General features: G+C 44.2%; 2 protein-coding genes and 1 pseudogene across 5 annotated transcripts in view; 2 read left to right on the forward strand and 1 right to left on the reverse strand.

Moving 5' to 3' along the window:
• Positions 1-24,177, reverse strand: part of PTEN (phosphatase and tensin homolog) — a 153,746-nt gene that overhangs the window by 96,925 nt on the left and 32,644 nt on the right. The window contains exon 1 of one of the 4 annotated variants that reach the window (XM_008270133.4): positions 855-1,114. The exons of 1 other annotated variant lie outside the window; for it this stretch is intronic. Coding sequence is in view for 1 of the 3 variants with exons in the window: in XM_008270132.4 (XP_008268354.1) it covers positions 415-482 (68 nt within the window). In the remaining 2 variants the exon portion in view is untranslated. Of the gene's footprint in view, positions 1-414; positions 1,115-24,177 lie in introns of those variants that run through there. 2 more of the 4 variants (XM_008270132.4, XM_070057665.1) reach the window with 2 other exon arrangements.
• Positions 1,000-7,458, forward strand: KLLN (killin, p53 regulated DNA replication inhibitor). Its single transcript, XM_051823328.2, is given in 3 exon segments — positions 1,000-1,026; positions 1,028-1,240; positions 1,242-7,458. Coding segments are annotated over 3 exon segments (474 nt in total). The 3' UTR covers positions 1,476-7,458.
• LOC127484270 (eukaryotic translation initiation factor 3 subunit G pseudogene) lies at positions 19,441-20,089 on the forward strand (annotated as a pseudogene).

Here is a 24,177-nt window from a genome sequence, read left to right on the forward strand (position 1 = left end):
GGGAGCCGGGCCGCCTCGGGAGCCCGAGGGGAGGCGGGGGGCGAGCTGGAGGCGGACGGGACCGCGCCGGGGGAGGGGAGGGCTGGGCCGCGCCGGGGTGGGGTGGGGGGCGGGGGCGGCAGCTCCAGGTGCGAGCGCAGGGCCCCCAACCTGCTGGTGCTATTGAGCATGCCCAGTGTGACTGCCTGGGGCTCGCTCGGGCTTGTTCCGAGGCGCCCGCCCGTAGCTGCACTTGCCGCGGCTGCTCCTGCAGCAGCTCGGGGCGGGGGAACGAGCTCAGCCTCGGCCTCTGCCCGGACACCCGGCCGGAGCCAGGGCAGACTGCGGCGGGGCGGCGTGGGGGCGGAGGAAGGTGGATGATGAAAACTGAGACTGGTGCGTTGAGCGGTGTCGCCGACTGCAGTGTGAGGTTACCTGTGCACAGGTGGACCGCGCGGGTCAGTATCTAGGGAAATGCCGCGAGGACACCCCTCCCCCGCCATGGCGTGCGAACGCACGCACTCCGTTTGTCCCGCTGTGGACGATCGCGGCGGTTCGCAGGGATCTCACTGTCGCAGCCTCTGCCTAGAGCGCCCGCGCCGCCGCCGCCGCCGCCGCCCCCGGGTCCTCAAGGTGTCAGCCTCAGCACAAAGAACGACCCCCTATTGTGTCTCCGGCGGCGCGTCTCGCCTCATCCGGCTCCAGTCACCGCCCCACCTCTCGCTGCCCCAGCTACTCGGTTCATTTGCCCGAAAAGCGAAAGCTCTCAGCCGGGCGCGCTAGAGTGCACACGTCGCCCCCCGCCCCGAATTCCCAGGGCCCGAGGGCCTCCTGCCTAGGCCGCCTTAAAGAGGATCCCCGTGAGCGGGACGCACCCCCACAGCTCCCTCCGCGGCCCCCGGAGAGCTGAGCATCTGTCCCCTCAGGCTCCGGGTCCGTTCGCGGCGTCGAACTCGAGCTCGGTCCTCAGAGGCTGCCTCGCCCCGCCCACTCTCCGGGCCGCTGAGAAAACCTGGCACGATGAATCGCCCGCGGCCAGCTTCCGCGCTCGCCGGGCCGGCCGGTGCACGCTGGAGGCCCAGGTTGCCGGCCCGGGCGCGGCGTTCAGGACGGTAGGAAGCGGCAGCCCCGCGAGTGGGCGGGGCGAGGAGCCCTAGGAGGGTTCAAAAGGGGGTGGAAGGATACCCGAGCCACCGTCGGAACTACTTTCAGGAAGGGGTCACGTGTGCTCCGAGTTGGGGAACTTTCCAAATTCCCACTCCTCCAAGCGTAGCTCCGGAGGCAAGTGCTTCGCCAGCTACGCTCGGGGTGCTCCCGCCTGGCGCGGGCAGCACCCCCACACCCTCCCAGGCTGCAGAGGGACGGGGTTGGGGATGGCCAGTGGAGCCTCCACAGGATCGCTGTCTGGGCTAGCTGCTGGGCAGGCACCCCCATCCAAGCACGTGCCCCCGCTCCCGTGCACCGCTGCTCTCACCCTTCTGCTACCCACGGAGTGAGCTCTCTCTGCTGTGGATTGACAAGCACTGCTTGTTCTCAACCGTGGGAAAAGGGGCCGGGCCCGAGGGATCTGGCGCATCTCCCTCGTTGGTTGGGGTGAACCCTCTGGTTCCGTGCTGTCGGGGCCAAAGGCTCGTTCCCGCTGCGCCTGCTGCTTGGATTGCAGGTGTTGCAACAAACTTTTGAGTCGCTACCCCTGCACTGGTGAGCACGCCCCACCTACTGTAGACTCAGCCAAGTGCCTTATCTGGTCTAGTCCTTGGCCGTATGCCCAGAACAAACCTGTCAAGTCTTTCTGCAGCCCCGTGGTTGACCTATCCAGTGAGTGAGCTGGTTCACAAATGCTTAGACCTAGAGCGCCTCCTCAACCCCCTCCCCAAAATACGCACATCAGTCAGCTTCAAAATGAGAAGGGGCGTCAACCAACACCAACCTACGAATTTTTTTTTCTCTCTTTCATTTCCCCCCACTCTCCTCCCACCCCACCCGGCGCCCCGCTCCAGGAAAGTAGAATTCCAGGGGAAAATTTGAGTTCAGAAGTATCTGACTTAGACCAGGCTGAAGCCCTAGGTTGTTTTTTTCTTTTTCTCTTTTTTTCTTTTTTTTTTTTTTTTTTTTTTTTTGACATCTGAGAAAATGGGAATCAGTTGGCACATGTGTTGTGATAAATGGTGAGTAGATACCTAGAAAGGTCTAAAGCCGAGTTTTCTTGTGAGGAAGATTGTAAATGTGCACATCATCATTACAGGCAGCCCCTGAAGACTAGAAACCTCAGGAGGCCCAGCTCAGAGAGCCACAGGCCATTACCTAACTCCAGGACTGCTAATTAAACCGGGGATATTTAGGGACCTCTGAGGCTACATAAAACTGCATTTATATACAACATCCTTTTAAGATAGCACTGCAGGAGTTAGCAACCCGCTGAAGCCTCGGTGCTGGTATTTATTGGAGACTGGTTTTGTGCATGCTTCTGGTCAGCTCCAGGGAGGCAGGGATCCTAAGTGGAAAAGGAAATGGAGAGTAATCTGGAAAGAAGAAAAAGGCTTCCTTTGGTTTCCAAAGATGGAAACCCTGTCCACACAACCTAGTGTGAGCTAGAGATTTCTTTATTTTACAAATAACCTGGGCTAAGGAGTCCCTGATGTTTAGGTATTGCATGGTAAAAAGGAGAGCTGTGCTCAATGGGTATCAACTGCTGCTTGGGAGGAAAAGGGGAAATGAAGACACAGTTAAATGAGGGGAGGTAGATTGCGGCTGGTTAAGTGTTCCACATTTGTTTCTCAGGTTGCCTGTCTCTGTCCCCAGAGTACCTGCTATTAGCACTGCTCTACTCTGCCTCTCCCCTGGAGCCTACCCTGGTGGTGATTAGTCTCACAGCGTCTGCTTCCTTGCAAGAAAATGAAACAGGGTTTATTTCTATCTTTGCTGGTAATGTCGGGCTTCAGGAGAGAGGATCCTCTTTGATTCCCACGACCCAGAGTTATTCTGAAGTGGAGAGGAAGTGCTGGAATATGAGACAAGCCTACAAGCACTTCCAGCTGAAGGGAAGTGGAAAATGGGTTTTGCTGCTTCTCTGAGTATCAGGTCCCTCTGCTTCTCTCTAGTGGTGAATGAAAGGATCACCGATGTTGGCAGTTATTTCAGTATCCTGACAGCGGCAGGAGGTGGTCCGTAGGACAAGCTGAATAAAAGCCTCCTTCCCTTCCTAGGGTTATGTTCCTGAAAGAAATACTGATGAATCTTTTTTCAGTGTTTGTTTTTCTTCACTTTCTCCTTTTACTTAAGGGCCCCTTTAACCTAGAGATAGAACTGAAATTTCTAAATAGCTGACCTGATGTAATGCAAAGAAAAAAATTTTTAATATATTTTTAGGTTCAGTTGAAAATAGCTGCTTGAATGTCCAGCTATTACAACATACTGGCCTCCAGGTACTTTGTTTCTTAGCCTGTCTAGATTGAGAAGGACCTAGGGAGAAACAGAAAATGTAAAAGAGGGAGATTGATGTAAAGCTTCAGGAGATTATATAGAATAATTAGTGGACGTGATAAACCAGCTTTAATTATAGTTTCTAACAGCTGCTTCCAAAACTGTATTGTTACTCCACCCAAAGAATACACCCCCCCAAATTCCTATTTTCTTTGATACATGAAATGACCCAGCCCTGGATGTGAGCAATATAAATAGTTGCTGTGCTCTTCTAGATGCTGTAGCTAAAATGTCTTTTGTGTGAACACTGTGATTGCTATAGTGCCTTTCTCATCTCCCACACACTGACCTTTCAAAAAGAGATTTAAGTCAATGGTTTTCATTGTTAAGCAATCTTCTCTATTTTTATCTGTTTAGCCAGTGTTTTCCAAATAATCAGGATAGAAAAATATAATAATTACTGGCCTGAATTTAAATGGTCTCATTCTTCCAAGGGTCCGAAGGTTTTTCCTTTATTTCATTTGTTCTAGGAACAAATATTGTTGTTCTTTCAGTTTACCCAAGACGTTCTCCAGAGGACACTGCCATGGGTCAACTGAGTAACTATATCATAAAAGAGAACACTCCATTATTGTCTATGATTTCCATGTCCCAAATCTCTCCTGGAGCTATTTTCTGTGGCAGTCTCTCACAAAATAGATTTTTTTTTTTTTTTAATTGCTAGGTCTAGGTCTAGGCCCAGAACTGTATTAGCATCATTTTTGCCTCCTTCTGTTGGCCACAAGATTCAAGAGAAGGGAAAGAGACTTCACCTTGTGGTGGGAAGGTGGAAATGCATGTACAGGGATGGAAGGATGGACGTTAGTGCTCATCTCTCTCATATATAAATGACTCCTAAATATCGAAACAAAAGCAAAAATAAAACAGTTTTCTCTGTACTCTTAGGTCAACTTTACCTAGAATCTCTATCATCTAAGAATCCTCGCTAAAAGCTGACAATTTGATTAGCAGCTATATCTTTTCTATATTGATCCTTAATCTTGTAATTTCTTATTTGTTGACTCATTTATTTACATGCATATTTATACTCTAGGATCAACATATTCCACAAAATTTTTGTTAAAATTCAACGAAATAAAAATGATGTATTTTTACACAAATGCATGGAAGAATAGCAGAGAGAAGATAACACTGATCTCCAATTTTTTCTTTTCATTTATTGCTTTCTATATTGCTCAGAATTTTTTACAATGATCATTTATTATTTTCATAATGCAAAAAGGTGACTTTATCCAATAGAATTAAAACTAAATATTATCAAAATATTATCAATTAACCTGGCATAAGCTCAACTCTAACTTTATTTGTAAATAAATAAGCACACTAAGGAATTTCTAGTGTTAAAACCTAACAGTCTTTTTAGAGTCTGTTCCGCCATAGAAATAAGTGGGAGGGGCCGGTACTGTGATGCAGGTTAATCCTCCGCCTAAGGCGCTGGCATCCCATATGAGTGTCGGTTCCAGTCCCGGCTGCTCCTCTTCTGATCTAGCTCTGTGCTGATGGTCTGAGAGGGCAGTGGAAGATGTCCCAAGTGCTTGGGCCCCTGCAGCCACGGTGGGAGACCCGGAAGAGGCTCCTGGCTCCTGGCTTCGAATTGGCCCAGTTTCGGCCTTTGTAGCCATTTGGGGAGTGAACCAGTGGATAGAAGAACTTCTCTGTCTCTCCCTTTCATTGTATGTAACTCTGTCAAATAAATAAGTATAATCTTAAAAAAAAATACATGGGAGTATCTGCCATAAATGGAGATGTCATGTAGTAGATGAGTTGAATACTGTATCTTCCCCAGGTCAGTTGTCTCAATTAGGTCTATGTGTCACTCTTTGTACTATTTAATAAACTTTGCTGCTCCAAAAAAAAAAAAAAAAAAGAAAAGAAAAGAAAAGAAAAAAGAAAGAAAGAAAGAAAGAAAGAAAGAAAGAAAGAAATATTCCTCCAGAAACAATTATATAATACCACAGTATCACCACGGTACTTGATTAAAGGCAATGGCAATTACTTTACGATGTGAGAGTGTTAATATCTAAAAGAAATCTTAGGGATCCCCTAGTTCACCAATCCCATTTTACAAATGAAGAAACTGAAGCCCAAAGGGTGTTATTAACCCAGATTGCATAACAACTCATTAAAGGATCCTGGCTTGGAGCCTGGAAAATTTCCTGACACCCCATCATTGAAAAAAGATGGGAAGAAAACTTAGCTCTTACAGAAACCTAAACAAATGAATTAGAGAAAATTGACTAGGGGTGGCTTTTAATGCCATTTTCTAGCCTTATTTGGGAGTGAACAAAGGGAAAAGTTAGACTGCCTATGTAGAGGTCATAAATTGTGTTTAGAACATAGAAAGATGGGCTAAGTCAACAATGTACCCTTTTGTGTCCTGAAATTAGCTTATGAAGATTAGGGCCTTCAGGTTCAAATGTGAACATGAATTGCCACGAGTTAAAAGTTTGCTTCTCATTCTCCATTTCTAAAATTAGTGGAAGAGTATCTTCCAAAGTAGGGTAAAAAGGAGACAACCTTTATATGTGGATTCAGCAAAAAGGGACAGTGAGGGCTGTGCTGTTTTGAAAGGAAGGAAACACCAAAACCCCCTGGGAACAAGGAGAACGCTGCCACCTGCTGAAGAGTTGGTGTCAACAAAAATGCTGGCGCACAGCATTAATGGGAGTCCTTCATTCATCGTGCCTCAAAATCAGTTAATAGGCCTCTTTGCAATCAGAGAGAAGTTCACCAGGCCAATTGGTGCTGCAGAAAGTTTAATTTATCTCCGGTATGAGGTGGTAGAGGATTACAAATTTTTCTTTCTTCCACGAATAGTATGCCTAATAGCTTTGAATTTTTTCTCAAGATCTAGATGGCAAAATATTAGAATATATTTGTTTGAGGCTACATATGCAAAGACAAAGCAATTCAATTTATTCAAGTAATACATGCACATGGATCAAATTTCCCAGTAACTTGCCACTACCCCTCTCCAGGTAAATGTCTCCTTTATCCCCTCTTTTACTCTTCCCATTTCTTTCTCTTCTATTCACATGCAAAATCTGAAAATACACAATGGATAACTGCAAGAGAGGGCTGGGAGAAAGTTGCTGATCCTTTATATAACGTCTCAGTTTTTCTCCTCTTTCTTCCATCTTTCCATTGTCCTTTACTCCTACTCTCACTTTTCTTTTCTCCTGTCCCCATTTTCCTACTCCTCACCTCTATATTTCAAAATCCTCGTTATTAATATACAAGAAACTGCTATGTATGGGAAGTCAGGGAGGAAGGCAATACAGGACTGCAGAGTTACACAACTGTAAGAACATCAATTCACATCATATCAATGCCTTTTGATTTTCAACCACATAAATGTAATTTTTTAATTTAATGTTTTTGAGTCTTGTCTTGGTACCCAATAGTAAACCACTATTTAAATTTGAATGCATTCTTCCTATTTAACTCTGCCCAGTTATAAGTTTCTTATTTAAATAATATCTTGGGATTAATAGAATAATTCAATAGGTATTTTACTCCTCTGTTTTGTTTAGATTTTTCTGTCTTGTAGGAACTTCAGAAAGAATACCATAGGAATACCCAATGTTTTTAGATCTAGCTTAGACTGGAAACTTTATCTTTTCAAAAAACAACAGTTTTGTGGATTTTGGCTACTTAAGTGTACTCAATGTGTTACATTCCCTAAAAGATATACAGGTTGTGTATTGCAGGAAGCCCTAGGAGAAAAATATATACTTGTTGTATTCATGCTACTTAAAAACTAATTTGGGAATATTTCAAATTCCTTAACAAATTTCATGAAATTGTAGGATTGAGAGAAAGCTAATGGTAGAAATGGTTCATTTTTCAGAGGGGAAAAAATCCTCATGTACATGGTTCTGAGCCCTGGGTCTTATCTGAAATTTCTTTTCTGGATGCAATACCTTTGTCCTGGCTGCCTTTCAGAGCACAGCCCTAGGTCATTGGCTACTGGAATTCACAGGACCACTTTCTTCCTGTATCACTTCTTGAACCAAGTAGGAGGGATGCCTTACTTAAGCTGTGCCTTATTATAAATGTGTTCTTGTGGGCTTGCTAATTTTAAAATAAGATTGTCTGCACTTCAAATCTTGTTTGTTTTACAATGTTGAGGCGTTTGCCCTATTAACTAGTGAACTTTTCTTTAAGATTTGAATTTGGCACACATTTGCTCAGTCTTTAGAGTAGAATTAACTATGTTCTACTGGAGAAGGGCTATTATTCTAGTTTTGAAATGTACTTTTCATGGGGCTGGTGCTGCAGCATGGTGGGTAAAGCTGCCACCTGCAGTGCCAGCATCCCATATGGGTGCCGATTCGAGTCCCAGCTGCTCCACTGCTGATCTAGCTCTCTGCTATGACCTGAAAAAGCAGTGGAAGATGGCCCAAGTGCTTGGGCCCCCACACCCTTCTGGGAGACCCAGAAGAAACTCTTGTCTCCTGGCTTCGGATCTCTACAGCTCCAACCATTGGGGCCAATGGGGTAGTGAACCAGCACATGGAAGACGTCTCCCTCCCTCCCTCCCTCCCTCTCCTTCTCTCTCTGTGTAAATCTGACTTTCAAATAAATAAGTACATTTTTAAAAAAAAAAAAAAGGAAATTACTTTCCTTTTCAATCACATCCATAAATTTACAAGTCAGAATTTTTTTGCCCTGAGAGTAAGCTGCCTTGATAGCTTGTTTGGCTTGGTTTATCTTCAGAAAGTAGGTTAGGCAGGCCTGAACCCTGGTTCTCCTGGGTACTGTACCCAATATTTCTAGTAACTTTCTCCATGAGAAAGCTGTTTATTTTGCAATTACAAGATGAAGGCCAGGCCTGACAGGCATTTGTGCTCCAGCATACAGAATGTAAATAAATAACAGTGTACTATCTTGGTTGGTATAAATTAATAGTTCCATTTAAAGAAAGAAATGTGGAAGTCATGAATAAAAATATGTCCAGAGGTTGTCACAAGCCAAATTATAGAAAGAAATAGAGTTTTTCATAGACACTCATTGATCACCACTTATTTAAATGAAGTGACTGTGGCATTTTCCTAAAGTTAGATGACTCTTAAGATCCAAATATATGGATCTTCAGAAAGTTTGTTCTGGAATCCTTGAGAGGCAAGAAAATGTCCTCAGTGATGTGGCTTTGGTGAAACAGTCACACAGCTTAGGAGACACAATGTCAGCCATTTTGATTTTGAATATAAACATCAGACTAGTAGCCTTCAAAATGGAAAACGAGGCACTTAGCTTTAAGGAATCAATTCCTGATCTTTAGTTTCCTTATATTCTCGCTCATAAGTACCTGAAAACCAGTGTAGAAAAGTGACTGTGGGGGATCTCTGTCTCACCTCCTCTTCACAGTGGTACTTTCTCCCTCTTCACACTTCTCTCCATCTGAATGCTGAAGCAAGGACAATTGGTGCTCCCTCTATGGGTTCTGCATTCATAGGTTCAACCCATTGTGGGTTGAAACTACAGTGGACAAAACATAGCATCCGAACTGAACATGTAGTTTTCTTGTCACTATTTTCTAAACAACTATTTTTATAGCATTTATGTTGTGTTAGGTGGATTATAAGTAATCTAGAGAGGGCAGGCATTTGGTGGAGCAGAAAAGCTGCTTGGGACACTTGCATACCATTTCAGAGTGCCTGGTTTCAGTACTGGCTACTATGTTTCTGATCCAACTTCCTGTTAATGCACACCTTTGAAAGCAATAGATGATAGCTCAAGTACTTGGGTCCACAGATGAAACTCAGGGCTCCTGCTTCGGCCACAACCAGTCCCAAATGTAGAAGCCATCTGAGTAGTGAACCACTGGTTCAGTGGATGAAACATCTCCCTGTGTTTGTGTGTGTGTGTGTGTGTGCCTATCTGTCTGTAACCCAGCCTTTCAAGTAAATAAATAAATCTTTTTTCCCCATTCTTATTTTTTCATGAGATCTATTTTCTCTTTTTAAAGCTTTATTTAATAAATATAAATGTCATAGGAACAGCTTTAGGAACAGCAGTTCTTCTCTCCATACCTGCCCTCCCACTCTCACTCCTGTTCCACCTCCTACACTCTCTGCCAGCCCATTCTTCATTAAGATTTATTTTTAATTATCTTTATATACAGAGGATTAACTCTATAGTAAGTAAAGATTTCAACAGTTTGCACCCACACAGAAACACAAAGTGTAAAGTACTGTTTGAAGACTAGTTTTACCATTAATTCTCATAGTACAACACTTTAAGGACAGAGGTGCTACGTGGGGAGCAAGTGCACAGTGACTCCTGATGTTGATTTAACAATTGACACTCTTATTTATGACATCAGCAGTCACCCAAGGCTCTTGTCATGAGCTGCCAAAGCTGTGGAAGCCTTTTGAGTCCACAAACTCTGTCAGTATTTAGAACAAGGCCATAATCAAAGTGGAAATTCTCTCATCCCTTCAGAGAAAAGTACATCCTCCTTTGATGGCCCTTCTTTCCACCAGGATCTCACTCACGGAGATGTGAGATCTGTTTTCAATTGGCTTTATACACATATGATTAACTCTATGTTAAGAGTTCAACAACTAGTATGAAGAAGAGAAAAAAAAAGTCTATATCCTGATACCATCAAATTATTAGAGAACATTGAGGAAACCCTGAAAGGTATTGGCATAGGCAAAGAGTTCTTGGAAAAGACCCTAGAGGCACAGGCAGTCAAAGCCAAAATTAACAAATGAAATTTCATCAAATTGAAAAGCTTCTGTACTGAAAAAGAAACAGTCAGGCACTGTATAGTATTCCATAGAGTACATATCCAATAATTTCTTTATCCAGTCTTCAGTTGACAGGCATTTAGGTTGATTCCATGTCTTAGCTGTTGTGAATCAAACTACTATAAACATGGGGGTGCAGATAAGTCTTTTATTTGCTGATTTCATTTCCCTTGGGTGAATTCCCAGGAGTGGGATGGCTGGGTCATATGGTAGGTCTGTATTCAGATTTCTGAGGTTTCTCCATACTGTCTTCCATAGTGGATTTAGCAGTTTACATTCCCACCAACAGCAGTTTCAAGTACCTTTTTCCCCACATCCTTGCCAGCATTTGTTATTTGCTGATTTCTGTATGAAAGCCATTCTAATGGGGGTGAGGTGAAACCTCATTGTGGTTTTGATTTTTACTTCCCTGACAGTTAGTGATACTGAACACTTTTTCATGTGTCTGTGAGCCATTGGGATTTCCTCTTTTGAAAAATGTCTGTTTAAGTCTTTTTCCCGTTTCTTAACTGGGTTGTTTGTTTTGTTGTTGTGGAGTTTCTTGATCTCTTTATGTATTCTGATTATTCATCCTTTATCAGTTACATAGTTTGCAAATAATTTCTCCCATTCTGTCATTTGCCTCTTTACTTTCCTGACTGTTTCTTTTTCAGTACAGAAGCTTTTCAATTTGATGAAATTTCATTTGTTAATTTTGGCTTTGACTGCCTGTGCCTCTAGGGTCTTTTCCAAGAACTCTTTGCCTATGCCAATACCTTTCAGGGTTTCCTCAATGTTCTCTAATAATTTGATGGTATCAGGATATAGATTTATGTCTTTAAACCACTTTGAATGGATTTTTCTGTAAGGTTTAAGGTAGGGGTCCAGCTTCATACTTCTGCATGTGGAGATCCAGTTTTCCCAGTATGATTTGTTGAAGAGACTACCCTTGCTCCAGGGATTGGTTCTAACTCCTTGGTCACATATAATTTGGTTGTAGATGCTTGGATTGATTTCTGGCATTTCTATTCTGTTCCATTGTATCCATCTGTTTTTATATCAGTACCAGGCTGTTTTGATTATAACTGCCTTGTAGTATGTCTTGAAATCTGGTATTCTGATGCCTCCGGGTTTATTTTGTTGTATAAGATTGCTTTAACTATTTGAGGTCTCTTGTGTTTCCATATGAATTTCAGCATCATTTTTTCCAGATCTGAAAAGAATGTCGTTGGTATTTTGATTGGTATTGCATTGAATCTGTAAATTGCTTTCAGAAGAATGGACATTTTCATGATATTGATTCTTCTAATCCATGTACATGGAATTTTTTTGTATCTTCTTCTTTTTCTTTCTTTAATGATTTTTAATTCTCAATGTAGAGATCTTTGACACCCTTGGTTAAGTTTATTCCAAGGCATTTGATTTTCTTTGTAGCTGTTTTGAATAATTGATCTTAGACGCTCAACCTCAGCATTGGTATTGTCTGTGTATACAAAGGCTGTAGATTTTTGTGTATTGACTTTATATCCTGCTACTTTATCAAACTCTTCTATGAGTTCCAATAGTCTCTTAGTGGAGTCTTTTGGACCCTCTCTATATAGAATAATGTCATCTGCAAATAGGGATAGTTTGACTTCCTTCTTCTGAATTTGTATCCCTTTGATTTCATTTTCTTGCCTAATGGCTCTGGCTAAAACTTCCAGGAGTATATTGAATAGCAATGATAAGAGTGATTTTCCTTGTCTGGTAACCGGATCTCAGTGGGAATGCTTCCAACTTTTCTCCATTCAGTAGGACGAAGGCCATATGTTTGTTGTAAATTTCCTTGATTGTGCTGAGGAATGTTCCTTCTATACCCAATTTGCTTAAGGTTTTCATCATGAAAGGGTATTGTATTTTTTAAAGAGATTTTATTTACTTATTTGAGAGGTAGAGTTACAGACAGTGAGAGGGAGAGACAGAGAAAAAGGTCTTTCATCTGTTGGTTCACTCCCCAAATGGCCACAAGGGCCAGAGCTGTGCCGATCTGAAGCCAGGAGCCAGGTGCTTCTTCCTGTTCTCCCATGTGGATGCAGGGGCCCATTCACTTGGGCCATCTTCTACTGCTTTCCCAGGCCACAGGAGAGAGCTGCACTGAAAGAGGAGCAGCCAGGACTAGAACCTACGCCCATATGGGATGCCAGCGCTGCCGGCAGAGCATTAACGTACTGTTAATGTGATTTTTCACATTGATTGATATGCGAATGTTGAACCATCCCTGCATACCTGGGCTAAGTCCCATTTGGTGTGCATGAATGATCTTTCTGATGTGTTGTATTCGATTGGCTAGTATTTTTGTTGCGGATTTTGCATCTACGTTCATTAGAGACATTTGTCTGTAGTTCTCTTTCTCTGTTTTGCCTTTTCTTGGTTTAGGAATTAAGGTGATGCTGGCTTCATTGTAAGAATTTGAGAGGATTCCCTCCTTTTCCATTGTTTTTAATAATTTGAGAAGTATTGTAGTTCTTCTTTAAATGTCTGGTAGTGGAGCCAGTGCTGTGGCGCAGTGGGTTAACACCCTGGCCTAAAGCATTGGCATCCTATATGGGTGCCAGTTCTAGTCCTGGCTGCTCCTCTTCCGATCCAGCTCTCTGCTGTGTCCTGGGAAAGCAGTAGAAGATGGACCAAGTCCTTGGGCCCCTGCACCCATGTTGGAGAACCGGAAGAAGCTCCTGGCTCCTGGCTCCTGGCCTCAGATCGGCACAGCTCTGGGAAATGAACCAGCAGATGAAAGACCTCTTTCTGTCTTTACCTCTCTATGTAACTCTATCTTTCAAATAAATAAAATAATTAAAAAAAATGTCTGGTAGAATTTAGCAGTGTGGCCGGCGCCATGGCTCAACAGGCTAATCCTCCACCTAGTGGCGCTGGCACACTGGGTTCTAGTCCCAGTCGGGGCGCCGGATTCTGTCCCGGTTGCCCCTCTTCCAGGCCAGCTGTCTGCTATGGCCCGGGAGTGCAATCGAGGATGGCCCAAGTGCACCTCATGGGAGACCAGGAGAAGCACCTGGCTCCTGCCTTCAGATCAGCGTGGTGCGCCAGCTGCAGTGCACCAGCCGTGGCGGCCATTGGAGGGTGAACCAATGGCAAAGGAAGACCTTTCTCTCTGTCTCTCTCTCTCACTGGCCACTCTGCCTGTCAAAAAAAAAAAAAAAAAAAAAAAGAATTTAGCAGTGAAACCATCTGGTCCTGGGCTTTTCTTTGTTGAGAGGGTCTTTATTACTGATTCAATTTCCATCTTGGTGATGGGTCTGTTTAGGTTTTCCATGTCTTCATGGCTCAATTTAGGTAGGTTGTATGTGTCCTGGAATCTATCCATTTCTTCTAGGTTTCCCAGTTTGTGGGCATACTGCTCTTTGTAGTAATTTCTCATGATTCTTTTTATTTCTGTGGTGTCTGTGGTTATATTTCATTTTTAATCTCTAATTTTATTGATTTGAGTCTTCTCTCTCCTTCTTTTGGTTAGTTGGGCCAATGGTGTATCAATTTTATTTTTTCAAAAAACCAGCTCTTCATTTTGCTGATCTTTTGTAGTGTTCTTTTGTTTTCAATTTTGTTGATTTCTTCTCTAATTTCAATTATTTATTTTCTCCTACTAGTTTTGGGTCTGGTTTGCTGTTGTTCTTCTAGATCCTTAAGCTGATAGCTCATTTATTTGGTGCCTTTCCAATTTCTTGATGGAGGCACCAATTGCTATAAGCTTTCCTCTTCACACTGCTTTTGCTGTATCCCATAAATTTTGATATGTTGTGTTGTTTTCATTTGTTTCCAGAAATTTTTTGATTTCTCCTATGACCCACTGTTCATTCAGGAACATGTTGTTGAGTCTCCAAGTATTTGAGTATGTTCTAGAGATTCCCGAGTTGTTGGTTTCTAGCTTCATTGCATTGTGGTCTGAGGAGATGTATGGTATGATTTCAATTTTTTTGAATTTGCTGAGACTGGCTTTATGGCCTAGCATGTGGTCAATCCTAGAGAAAGTTCTGTGCACTGCTGAGAAGAATGTGTATTCTGCAACTGTAGGATGAAAAGTTCTACAGATATCTGTTACGTCCATTTGGTCTATAGTGTGATTAACTCTGCTGTTTCCTTGCTAATTTTCTGTCTGGTTAAACTGTCCATTGCTGTAAGTGGGGTACTGAAATCCCCCATTACTATTGTATGTATTGTCTATGTCTCCCTTTAGATCTCTTAACATTTCTTCTTTCTTTTTTTAATATTTGTTTATTTGAAAGAGTTACTCAGAGAGAAGAGAGGCAGAGAGAGAGAGAAGTCCTCCTCCATCCCATTGTTCACTCTCCAATTGGCTGCAACGGCTGGAGCTGCACCGATCCGAAGCCAGTAGCCAGGAGCTTCTTCGGGGTCTCCCACATGGGTGCAGGAGCCCAAGGACTTGGTCCATCTTCTACTGCTTTCCCAGGACACAGCAGAGAGCTGGATCAGAAGTGGAGCAGCCGGGTCTCAAACCAGCGTCCATATGGGATGCTGGCACTTCAGGCCAGGGCATTGACCTGCTGCACTGCTGCGCCACAGTGCCGGTCCCAACATTTCTTTTCTTTTTCTTTTCTTTTTTTTTTTTTTTTTTTTTGGACAGGCAGAGTGGACAGTGAGAGAAAGAGAGATACAGAAAGAAAGGTCTTCCTTTACCGTTGGTTCACCCTCCAATGGCCACTGTGGCTGGTGCGCTGTGGCTGGTGCACCGCGCTGATCCGAAGCCAGGAGGCAGGTGCTTCTCCTGGTCTCCCATGGGGTGCAGGGCCCAAGTACTTGGGCCATCCTCCACTGCACTCCTGGGCCACAGCAGAGAGCTGGATTGGAAGAGGGGCAACCGGGACAAAATCCGGCGCTACGACTGGGACTAGAACCTGGTGTGCTGGCGCCACAGGCGGAGGATTAGCCTATTAAGCCGCGGCGCCAGCCCCCAACATTTCTTTTAAATAGTCAGTTGCCATGTAATTAGGTGCATATACATTTATAATAGTTAAATTTTCCTATTGAATTGGTCCCTTAATCATTACATAGTGCCATTCTTTGTCTCTTTTAACAGTTTTTGTGTTAAAGTCTATTTTGTCTGATATCAGGATGGTTGCACCAGCTCTTTTTTTTTGTTTCTGTTAGCATAGAAATCTTCTTCTATCCTTTCACTTTCAGTCTATGTACATCTTTGGTGGTGAGATGTGTTTCATGTAGGCAGCAAATAAATGCGTTTTGTTTTTTAATCCACTCAGCCAGTCTGTGTCTTCTAACTGGACAGTTGAGGCCATTTACATTCAAGGTAACTTGATAAGTAATGATTTTGCCCTGCCATTTTTCCATAAATATCTCAATTTTTTACTTTGGATTTCTTTTGTATTTTTACTAGGAGATATCCTTCCTTTACCTTCTTCCATAGTGATGACCATGTTTCTGTGTGCAGCACATCCTTAAACATCTTCTGCAGGGCTGGACGGGTGGTGACAAATTCTTTCAATTTCTGTTTGTTATGGAAGGTCTTTATTTCACCTTCATTCATAAATGAGAGCTTTGCAGGGTACGGTAGTCTGGGTTGACAGTTCTTTTCTTTCAAGACTTGGAATATATCTTTTTTTTTAAAGATTTTATTTATTTATTTGAGAGGTGGAGTTACAGACAGTGAGAGGGAGAAGCAGAGAGAAAGGTCTTCCGTCCATTGGTTCACTCCCCAGTAGCCTCAATGGTCGGAGCTGTGCCAGTCCGAAGCCAGGAGCCAGATGCTTCTTCCTGGTCTCCTGCATGAGTGCAGGGTCCCAAGGACTTGGGCCAACTTCAACTGCTTTCCCAGGCCACAGAAGAGAGCTGGATTGGAAGAGGAGCAGCCAGGACTAGAACTGGCACCCATATGGGATGCCTGCATGACAGGAGGAGGATTAACCCACTGCACCACAGCGCTGGCTCCTGGAATACATCTTGCATTCTCTCCTAGCCTGAAGGGCTTCTGATGAGAAGTCCACTGTGAGTCTAATTGGAGATCCTCTGAAAGTAATCTGGCATTTCTCTGGTGCACATTTTAGAATATTTATGTTTTTTTGTGGAGAGTTTGACTACAATGTGTCATGGTGACAATCTTTTCTGGTCATGTCTATTAGGAGTTCTATGTGCTTCCTGTACTTGGATATCCCTTTCTTTCTCCAAATTAGGAAAATTCTCAATTATTTCACTACAAAGACCTTCTAATCCTTTCTCTATTTCCACACCTTCAGGAACTCCTAGAACCCATATGTTGGGTCATTTGATAGTATCCTGTAGATTCCCAATAGTGTTTTTTAGTTTTCTAATTTCTTCTTGTTGTGTGTTCGGTCTGACTGTATAATTTCCTGTGCTTTGTCTTCTAAGTCAGATATTCTTTCTTCTGCTTCACTTATTCTGTTGTTAATGATTTCCACTGCATTTTTAATTTGTTCTACTGAATTCTTCATTTCCAAGATCTCATTTTGGTTTCTCTTTAAGATTCAATTTCGTGGAAGCAATTTTCTTTTTATGTCATATAAGGATTACATTATTCTGTTCATTTGCTTCTGATTACTTTTAAGTAATCCTATGATCAATTTTTTGAATTCCATTTCTAGCATTTCTTCATTTCCATCATCTTCACAATCTAGTATTGAAGTCTTGTGTTCTTTTGGGGGCATCATGTTGTCTTCCTTATTCTTGTTTCTTGAACTGGTGCATTTGTTATTTGGCAGTTGTGGAGATACTCATTGATTTCCTCTTTGTTTTTTTCGCTGTGGCAGTTTTTATGTTTGGACTATGTCTGTGTGGATTAGTGGAGTGTCTGCTTTCAGGGAATACCTAGAGGTGCGTGTGGTTGTGGCCAAGGAACTCTGTTCAGTGCTCTAGGGTGAAGGCCGTTTCTGAAGTGACACACCCAGGTTTGGAGGGTAAATCAACTCTTTTCTTTTTTTATCATAGGGGAGGTTTGTTCTTGTCTGTTGGCATAGACTAAACTGAGCACCTCTTCTCAAAGGAGACCAATGCCTAGGCACTAGCCCCAGTGTATTTATTATTCATCCACTCTGCCACAAGAGCCACACAAAGGATCTGTGTAGTCCTCATTATGAGGTCAGATTCCCCAGCAATGCCCCTCACCAAGTAACTAGGGAGCCCTGATCCTGTGGAGCTTCCTACAGTGACTGCCCAAAGTCCCAGCCACACCCTGAGTCCTCCCATGCAGCCTCAATGTCTTCAGTCATGCCTCCCACAGTCATGAGAACCCAATCCCTGTCTATTCTCCCCACCAGACTCAGGAGCCTCCACTTGGCTGATTGCTGGGTGTGGACATGAGCTGGTGCAGCTGTTATGTATGTCCAAAATGGTGCCTACTCTGTCAGCCTGTTACAGGATGCAGTTGCAGGGTGATCGGGGAAAGAGAAAATGTGCACTCCCCCTTTGTTTTTTTCTCCTCTAGTTTGGTAGGTACACTCCCCCACAGGGCTCCAAGCCAGAGTCCCTCTAGGCTCTGCCTCCGGCTTTTTTGTCAGTGGCTTGGGCTGCTGCAGTCTGGTCTTACCTCACCCTCCAATGCTGCTGCAGAGGCTCTTGGCTACTAGGGTCTTGAGTTGTGTGTGTCCTCGCCATCCATGTAGGTCCATTGTGTCCCTCCAATTTGCATAGAGTTTCCTCTGCTGTTTTCTCTCTAACTCTTCCCTGAAACTGCACTTTTTTTTTTTTTTTTTTTTTTTGACAGGCAGAGTGGATAGTGACAGAGAGAGAGAGACAGAGAGAAAGGTCTTCCTTTTGCCGTTGGTTCACCCTCCAATGGCCGCCACAGCCAGCACACTGCGGCGGGTGCACCGCGCTGATCCAATGGCAGGAGCCAGGTACTTCTCCTGGTCTCCCATGGGGTGCAGGGCCCAAGTACTTGGGCCATCCTCCACTGCACTCCCGGGCCACAGCAGAGAGCTGGCCTGGAAGAGGGGCAACCGGGACAGAATCCAGCGCCCTGACCGGGACTAGAACCCGGTGTGCCGGCACTGCAAGGCGGAGGATTAGCCTAGTGAGCCGCGGTGCTGGCCTGCACTCTTTTTTTTTAATTACTTGAGGGACTGGCACTGTGGCATAGTAGGCGAAGCCTTTGCTTGTAATACCAGCATCCCATACGGGCACTGGTATGTGTGCTGGCTACTCCTCTTCCAATCAAGCTCTCTGCTAATGGCCTGGAAAAGCAATGAAAGATGGCCCAAGTGCTTGAGCCCCTATACTCATGTGGGAGATCCAGAAGAAGCTCTTTGGATTGGCTCAGCTTGGCTATTGTGGCCATTTGGGGAGTGAACCAATGAAGGGAAGACCTTTCTCTCTGTCTCTCCCTTTCTCTATCCATAACTCTACCTCTCAAATAAATAAGTTAAATCTTAACAAAAAAGTATTTGGGTCCCTTCTACCCATGTAGCTGACCCAAACTGAATTCCAGCTCCCATCTTTGGCCTGGCCCAGCCTTGGCTATTGTGGGCATTTGGGGAGTAAACCAAAAGATGGAAGATCTCTGTTTCTCTATTTCTGTGTGTGTATGTGTGTGTGCATTTCAAATAAAATGACAATAAAATCTAAAAATAAATAAAACATTCAAGTTATTTCTGCATAGGTTTTTTAGGGAACTTGAGAATTCTTTTTTTTTAAGATTTTATTTATTTATTTGAGAGGTAGAGTTAAAGACAGTGAGAGGGAGAGACAGAGACAGAGAGAAAGGCCTTCCATCTGCTAGTTCACTCCCCAAATGGCCACAATGGCCGGAGCTGTGCTGATCTGAAGCCAGGAGCCAGGTGCTTCTTCCCGATCTCCCATGTGGGTGCAGGGGCCCAAGCACTTGGGCCCTCTTCTACTGCTTTCCTAGGCCACACCAGAGAGCTGGATTAGAAGAGCAGCCAGGACTAGAACCTGCGCCCATATGGGATGCTGGCACCACAGGTGGAGGATTAACCTACTGTGCCACAGCACCCGCCCCAAACACCGGCCCCAAGCATTCTTTTATTTTGGTATCATCCAGGTCCTGAAAACAATGCCTATGGATACCAAAGCACAGCTGTATGTTCCCCAACAGTGATATTCATGCTGAGAAATCAAATGCTTTTGCCAACAAATCCACTGAAGTTAGAGTATTTCATTTAATTTTCTTTCTGTTGCATTGAAGACTTATTCAAATTGTCCATTGACATATCATTAAGGTCACCACATACAGTATGGCTTTTAAATAAATGAGTGCTGTCCCAGCAAAGAGGACCTGAACTGCCAGGAGGAGGAGGATCCGATGAACAAGCTCAAGTGCCAGAAGATCGTGTCCTGCCGTATCTGCAGAGGGGACCACTGGACCACCCACTGCCCCTGCAGGGACACACTGGGACCCATGCAGAAGGAGCTGGCCAAGCAGCTGGGCCTATTCACCAGCAAGAAGGAGAAGCTGCTTGGAAAGCTGGAGCCTGCACGGGCTACCCAGAACATGTAAGGCAAGTACATGCCTCCAAGCCTGTGCGACTGCACCAGCCACCACAGAGAGGCCACACGTCCGCTCGCCACTATCCACATCACCAACCTGTCTGAGGACACGCATCAGACTGACCTACAGGAGCTCTTCCAGCCTGGACAAGGACAAGACCACTGGCCAGTCTAAGGGCTTTGCCTTCCTTAGCTTCTGCCGCCACAAGGACGCCGCCCACACCTTCGCCAAGGTGTCAGGCTTCAGCTACAACCACCTCATTCTCAACATGGAATGGGCCAAGCCATCCATTAACTAAGCCAGTTGCTGCTGCTGCCACCACCGCCTGCGCCCTTCATGACAAAAGGTAGCTTCTGGGGGCAGGGGGACTCTGACTGCAGTAAAAGAGCTCAAAAAAAAAAAAAAAAAAAAATCCCGCAAAGGCACAGCTAAGCAAAAGGTAAAACTAGATTCAGAAGCAGAGAGTCTGTTTCTAGTGCTTGAAATGAAACCAGTGAGCTGTGCTGACTCTAATACTATCTTGCCTTTCAATATGATCATGGCAACAGTTTTTAATAAAACTGCTCATCATCACAAACATACACATTGAAAACTGCAGTAAAAACATATCTTCACATTAAAGTCACCATATGCTACCAAAAATAAATTAATGACTGATCTTACTAAAAAATTATTACCAATTGCCATCTACTAATTTAAGGGAACAGTATTTTTTTTCAATTTTTTATATTAACTTATTTGAGAGGTAGAGTTACAGACAGTGAGAAAGATAGACAGAGAGAAAGGTCTTCCTTCCGTTGGTTCACTCCGCAAATGGCCACAACAGCCAGAGATGATCTGATCTCAGAGTTTCTTCTGGATCTCCCATGTGAGTGCAGGGGCCCAAGTGCTTGGGCCATCTTCTACTACTTTCCCAGGCCATAACCGAGAGCTGTATTGGAAGAGGAGCAGCCAGGTCTAGAACCAGTGCCCATATGGTATGCCAGTGCCGCAGGCAGAAGATTAACCTACTGTGCCATGGCACTAGTCCCTCAGTGTTTGTAATATAAAGCAACTACTAGGGATAAATGATGTTATGCTGAACTTCTTTATAGAAATAGAGAAAATTCAATTATAATACACAAACCAATTTTTAAAAGGCACTGGTGATGTCTTCTATGTTTAACAACTATTAACATCTAAAGCACTTTTTAAAAATGTATTTATTTATTTATTTGACAGATAGAGTTAGATAGTGAGAGAGAGAGAGAGAAAGTCTTCCTTCTGTTGCTTCACTTCCCAAATGGCTGCTGCAGCCGGAACTGCACCGATCCGAAGCCAGGAGATAGGTGCTTCCCCCTGGTCTCCCATGTGGGTGCAGGCGCCCAAGCAGTTGGGCCATCCTCCACTGCCTCCCTGGGCCACAGCAGAGAGCTGGACTGGAAGATGAGCAGCTGGGACTAGAACCTGGTGCCCCTATGGGATGCCGGCGCCACAGGCGGAGGATTAACCTAGTATGCCACAGCGCTGGCCCCACATCTAAAGCACTTTAATTGATCAACTATAACTCAAAATAATTAAGGATATCTCAATACAAAATAATTTTTAGTATGAACATTATGGTCAAATGAATTGCTAGATCGTAAAATTCCTTGAGTCTGAAGAAGGTGCAGAGGCATTTAACTAAAGCACAAAAAGCTTTATTTATGAGAGACAATGTGGTAAGATCTAAAAGTGAGGTTTATTTTTTTTTTATTTTTTTTTTTTTATTTTTGACAGGCAGAGTGGACAGTGAGAGAGAGAGACAGAGAGAGAAAGGTCTTCCTTTGCCGTTGGTTCACCCTCCAATGGCCGCTGCTGCAGCCGGCGCACCGCGCTGATCCAATGGCAGGAGCCAGGATCCAGGTGCTTTTCCTGGTCTCCCATGGGGTGCAGGGCCCAAGCACCTGGGCCATCCTCCACTACACTCCCTGGCCATAGCAGAGAGCTGGCCTGGAAGAGGGGCAACCGGGACAGAATCCGGCGCCCCAACCGGGACTAGAACCCGGTGTGCCGGCGCCACAAGGTGGAGGATTAGCCTATTGAGCCACGGCGCCGGCCTAAAAGTGAGGTTTAAAGATTTATTGTATTCATTTGAGGGGTAGAGTTATAGTGAGGGGGAGAGACAGAGAGAGAGGTCTTCCATCTGCTGGTTCACTCCCCAGGTGGCCACAATGGCCAGAGCTGAGCCGCACCAAAGCCAGGAACCAGGATCCAGGAGCTTCTTCCAGGTCTCTCACACGGGTGCAGGAGCCCAAAGACTTGGGCCATCTTCTACTGCTTTCCTAGGCCATAGCAGAGAGTTGGATTGGAAGTGGAGTAGCTGGGTCTTGAACCGGCACTCATATAGGATGCTGGCACTGCATACAGCAGCTTTTACCTGCTATGCCAAGGCACCGGCCCCGAGCCCCTTTTAATCTACTTGGTGGGAGGGGCCATATGGATGTGCAAAGTACCACATCAACGGCTGATAAGGTGGGTGGGAAATGTGCAGAAATACCTCCATTCATGTCAAGATTCATTTTCAATTCTCTTTATATACAGAAGATCAATTTAGCATATATTAAGTAAAGCTTTCAACGGTTTGCACCCACACAGAAACACAAAGTGTAAAATACTGTTTGAGTACTAGTTATAGCATTAAATCACAATGTACAGCACATTAAGGACAGAGATCCTATATGAGGAGTAAGTGCACAGTGACTCCTGTTGTTAACTTAACAATTTGATACTCTTGTTTATGGTGTCAGTAATCATCCTAGGCTCTTGTCATGAGTTGCCAAGGCTATGGAGGCCTTTTGAGTTCACCGACTCTGATCATATTTAGACAAGGTCATAGTCAAAGTGGAAGTTCTCTCCTCCCTTCAGAGAAAGGTACCTCCTTTGATGACCTGTTCTTTCCACTGGGATCTCACTCGCAGAGATCTTTCATTTAGGTTTTTGTGTGTGTGTGTGTGTGTGCCAGAGTGTTTTGGCTTTCCATGCCTGAAATACTCTATGATATACCTTCTAAGCAGTTTGGAATGTCCCAGGTGAGGGCCTTGCAAAAGCCAGTGCTGGGGCAGCCAAATGCCAGGCAATGAAAACTCCACTAGTCTTTGGATTATCTATTTGTACCCAGTTTCATTGGATTGGGATTAACTATTTGTGCCTCAACAACCTAACAAGTCTTAACAACTCCAGTAATTTAATACATAGAGGAAAAAACTTTTGGTGTTATATAGAAAAGGGTCTTTGGGGAAAAGGAACCCTGGAATGGGGACACCAACAGTCTTCCTGGCTATCTCCTGCTGAGAGGGAGCTTTGTCAGGAAAGTGGTTTCTCTCTCTCCCAGTGCTGGGACTGAGGACAGTCCAGTGACTGGTACTGGATGCCTCTTAGCAAGAAGACATTGTCCAATTTGAACCCATGAATGAACAAATCATTTAGTAGTAGCTGAAGAACGCATGGCCCTAAAGATACAAGAAAAAAAATTGCCATGAGGGAAGTGACAAGGTAGCCAGGTAGGTTTTTGTATTCAGTTGTTCCAGGGCCGGCACTGTGGTGAAGCAGGTAAAGCTGCCTCCCTCAGTGCCGGCATTCCATATGGGCACCAGTTCAAGTCCTGGCTGCTTCACTTCTGATCCAGCTCTCTGCTATAACCTGGGAAAGCAGTAGAAGATGGCCCAGGCACTTGGGTCCCTGTGTCCACGTGGGAGTCCCGGAAGAAACTCCTGTCTCCTGGCTTCAGATTTGCACAGCTCCTACCATTGTGGCCAATTGGGGTGTGAACCAGTGGATGGAAGACCTCTCTCTCTCTCTGCCTCTCCTTCTCTCTCTGTGTAACTCTGACTTTCAAATAAATAAATAAATTTGAAAAATCAGTTGTTCCAAGAATCAGACGTCCATTGTTGAGTTTCAGATCCAGCTTGCGTTCAACATCCCAGATAAAACCAAACTGACTGACATAGAAACAGCACTCTTTTTCTAAGGACAGAGACCCTCCTTTTTCTTCTGTTAACAGGTTCAAGCACTACTGGTTTTGTCAGGTTACTGCTGCCAAGGAGTCAACTTGGTCTTGAACTTTGAGATGTTTCATGTAAGCTGTCTTGCTCATCTTTAGAAAGGGTTTGTTAGTAGGAGAGGGATGTGGCAAATGCTCATACCTACCATGCTCACCCAAGCATCAGTTTATAAGCTGGCTAGGAGGGGTTTAAGGGTGACAGCTCTTTTATGGCAAATATTTGTGCTTAGATGAACCAGTAGGAGTTGGTTATTCAGAGCCACATTACCATTCGGAGACAGGAAGTTAGAAGTGCAAGCTCTGGTATAGTTAGTGAGGAGGCAGAGGTAAGTGTTGGTCCCACAAAGGAAAAAGATCCCCTGTTTATGGAGCCAAGTTGTCAGATGAGTGGAAAACAAATGTTGAAATAGATAAGTGCTCATGCTGCTCCTGGTTTGTTCTCCCAGATGTTGCGAGTATCTGCCAATGTAGCA

This window comes from Oryctolagus cuniculus, chromosome 15 (assembly GCF_964237555.1).
Source record: "Oryctolagus cuniculus chromosome 15, mOryCun1.1, whole genome shotgun sequence".
NCBI classification, from domain to species: domain Eukaryota; kingdom Metazoa; phylum Chordata; class Mammalia; order Lagomorpha; family Leporidae; genus Oryctolagus; species Oryctolagus cuniculus.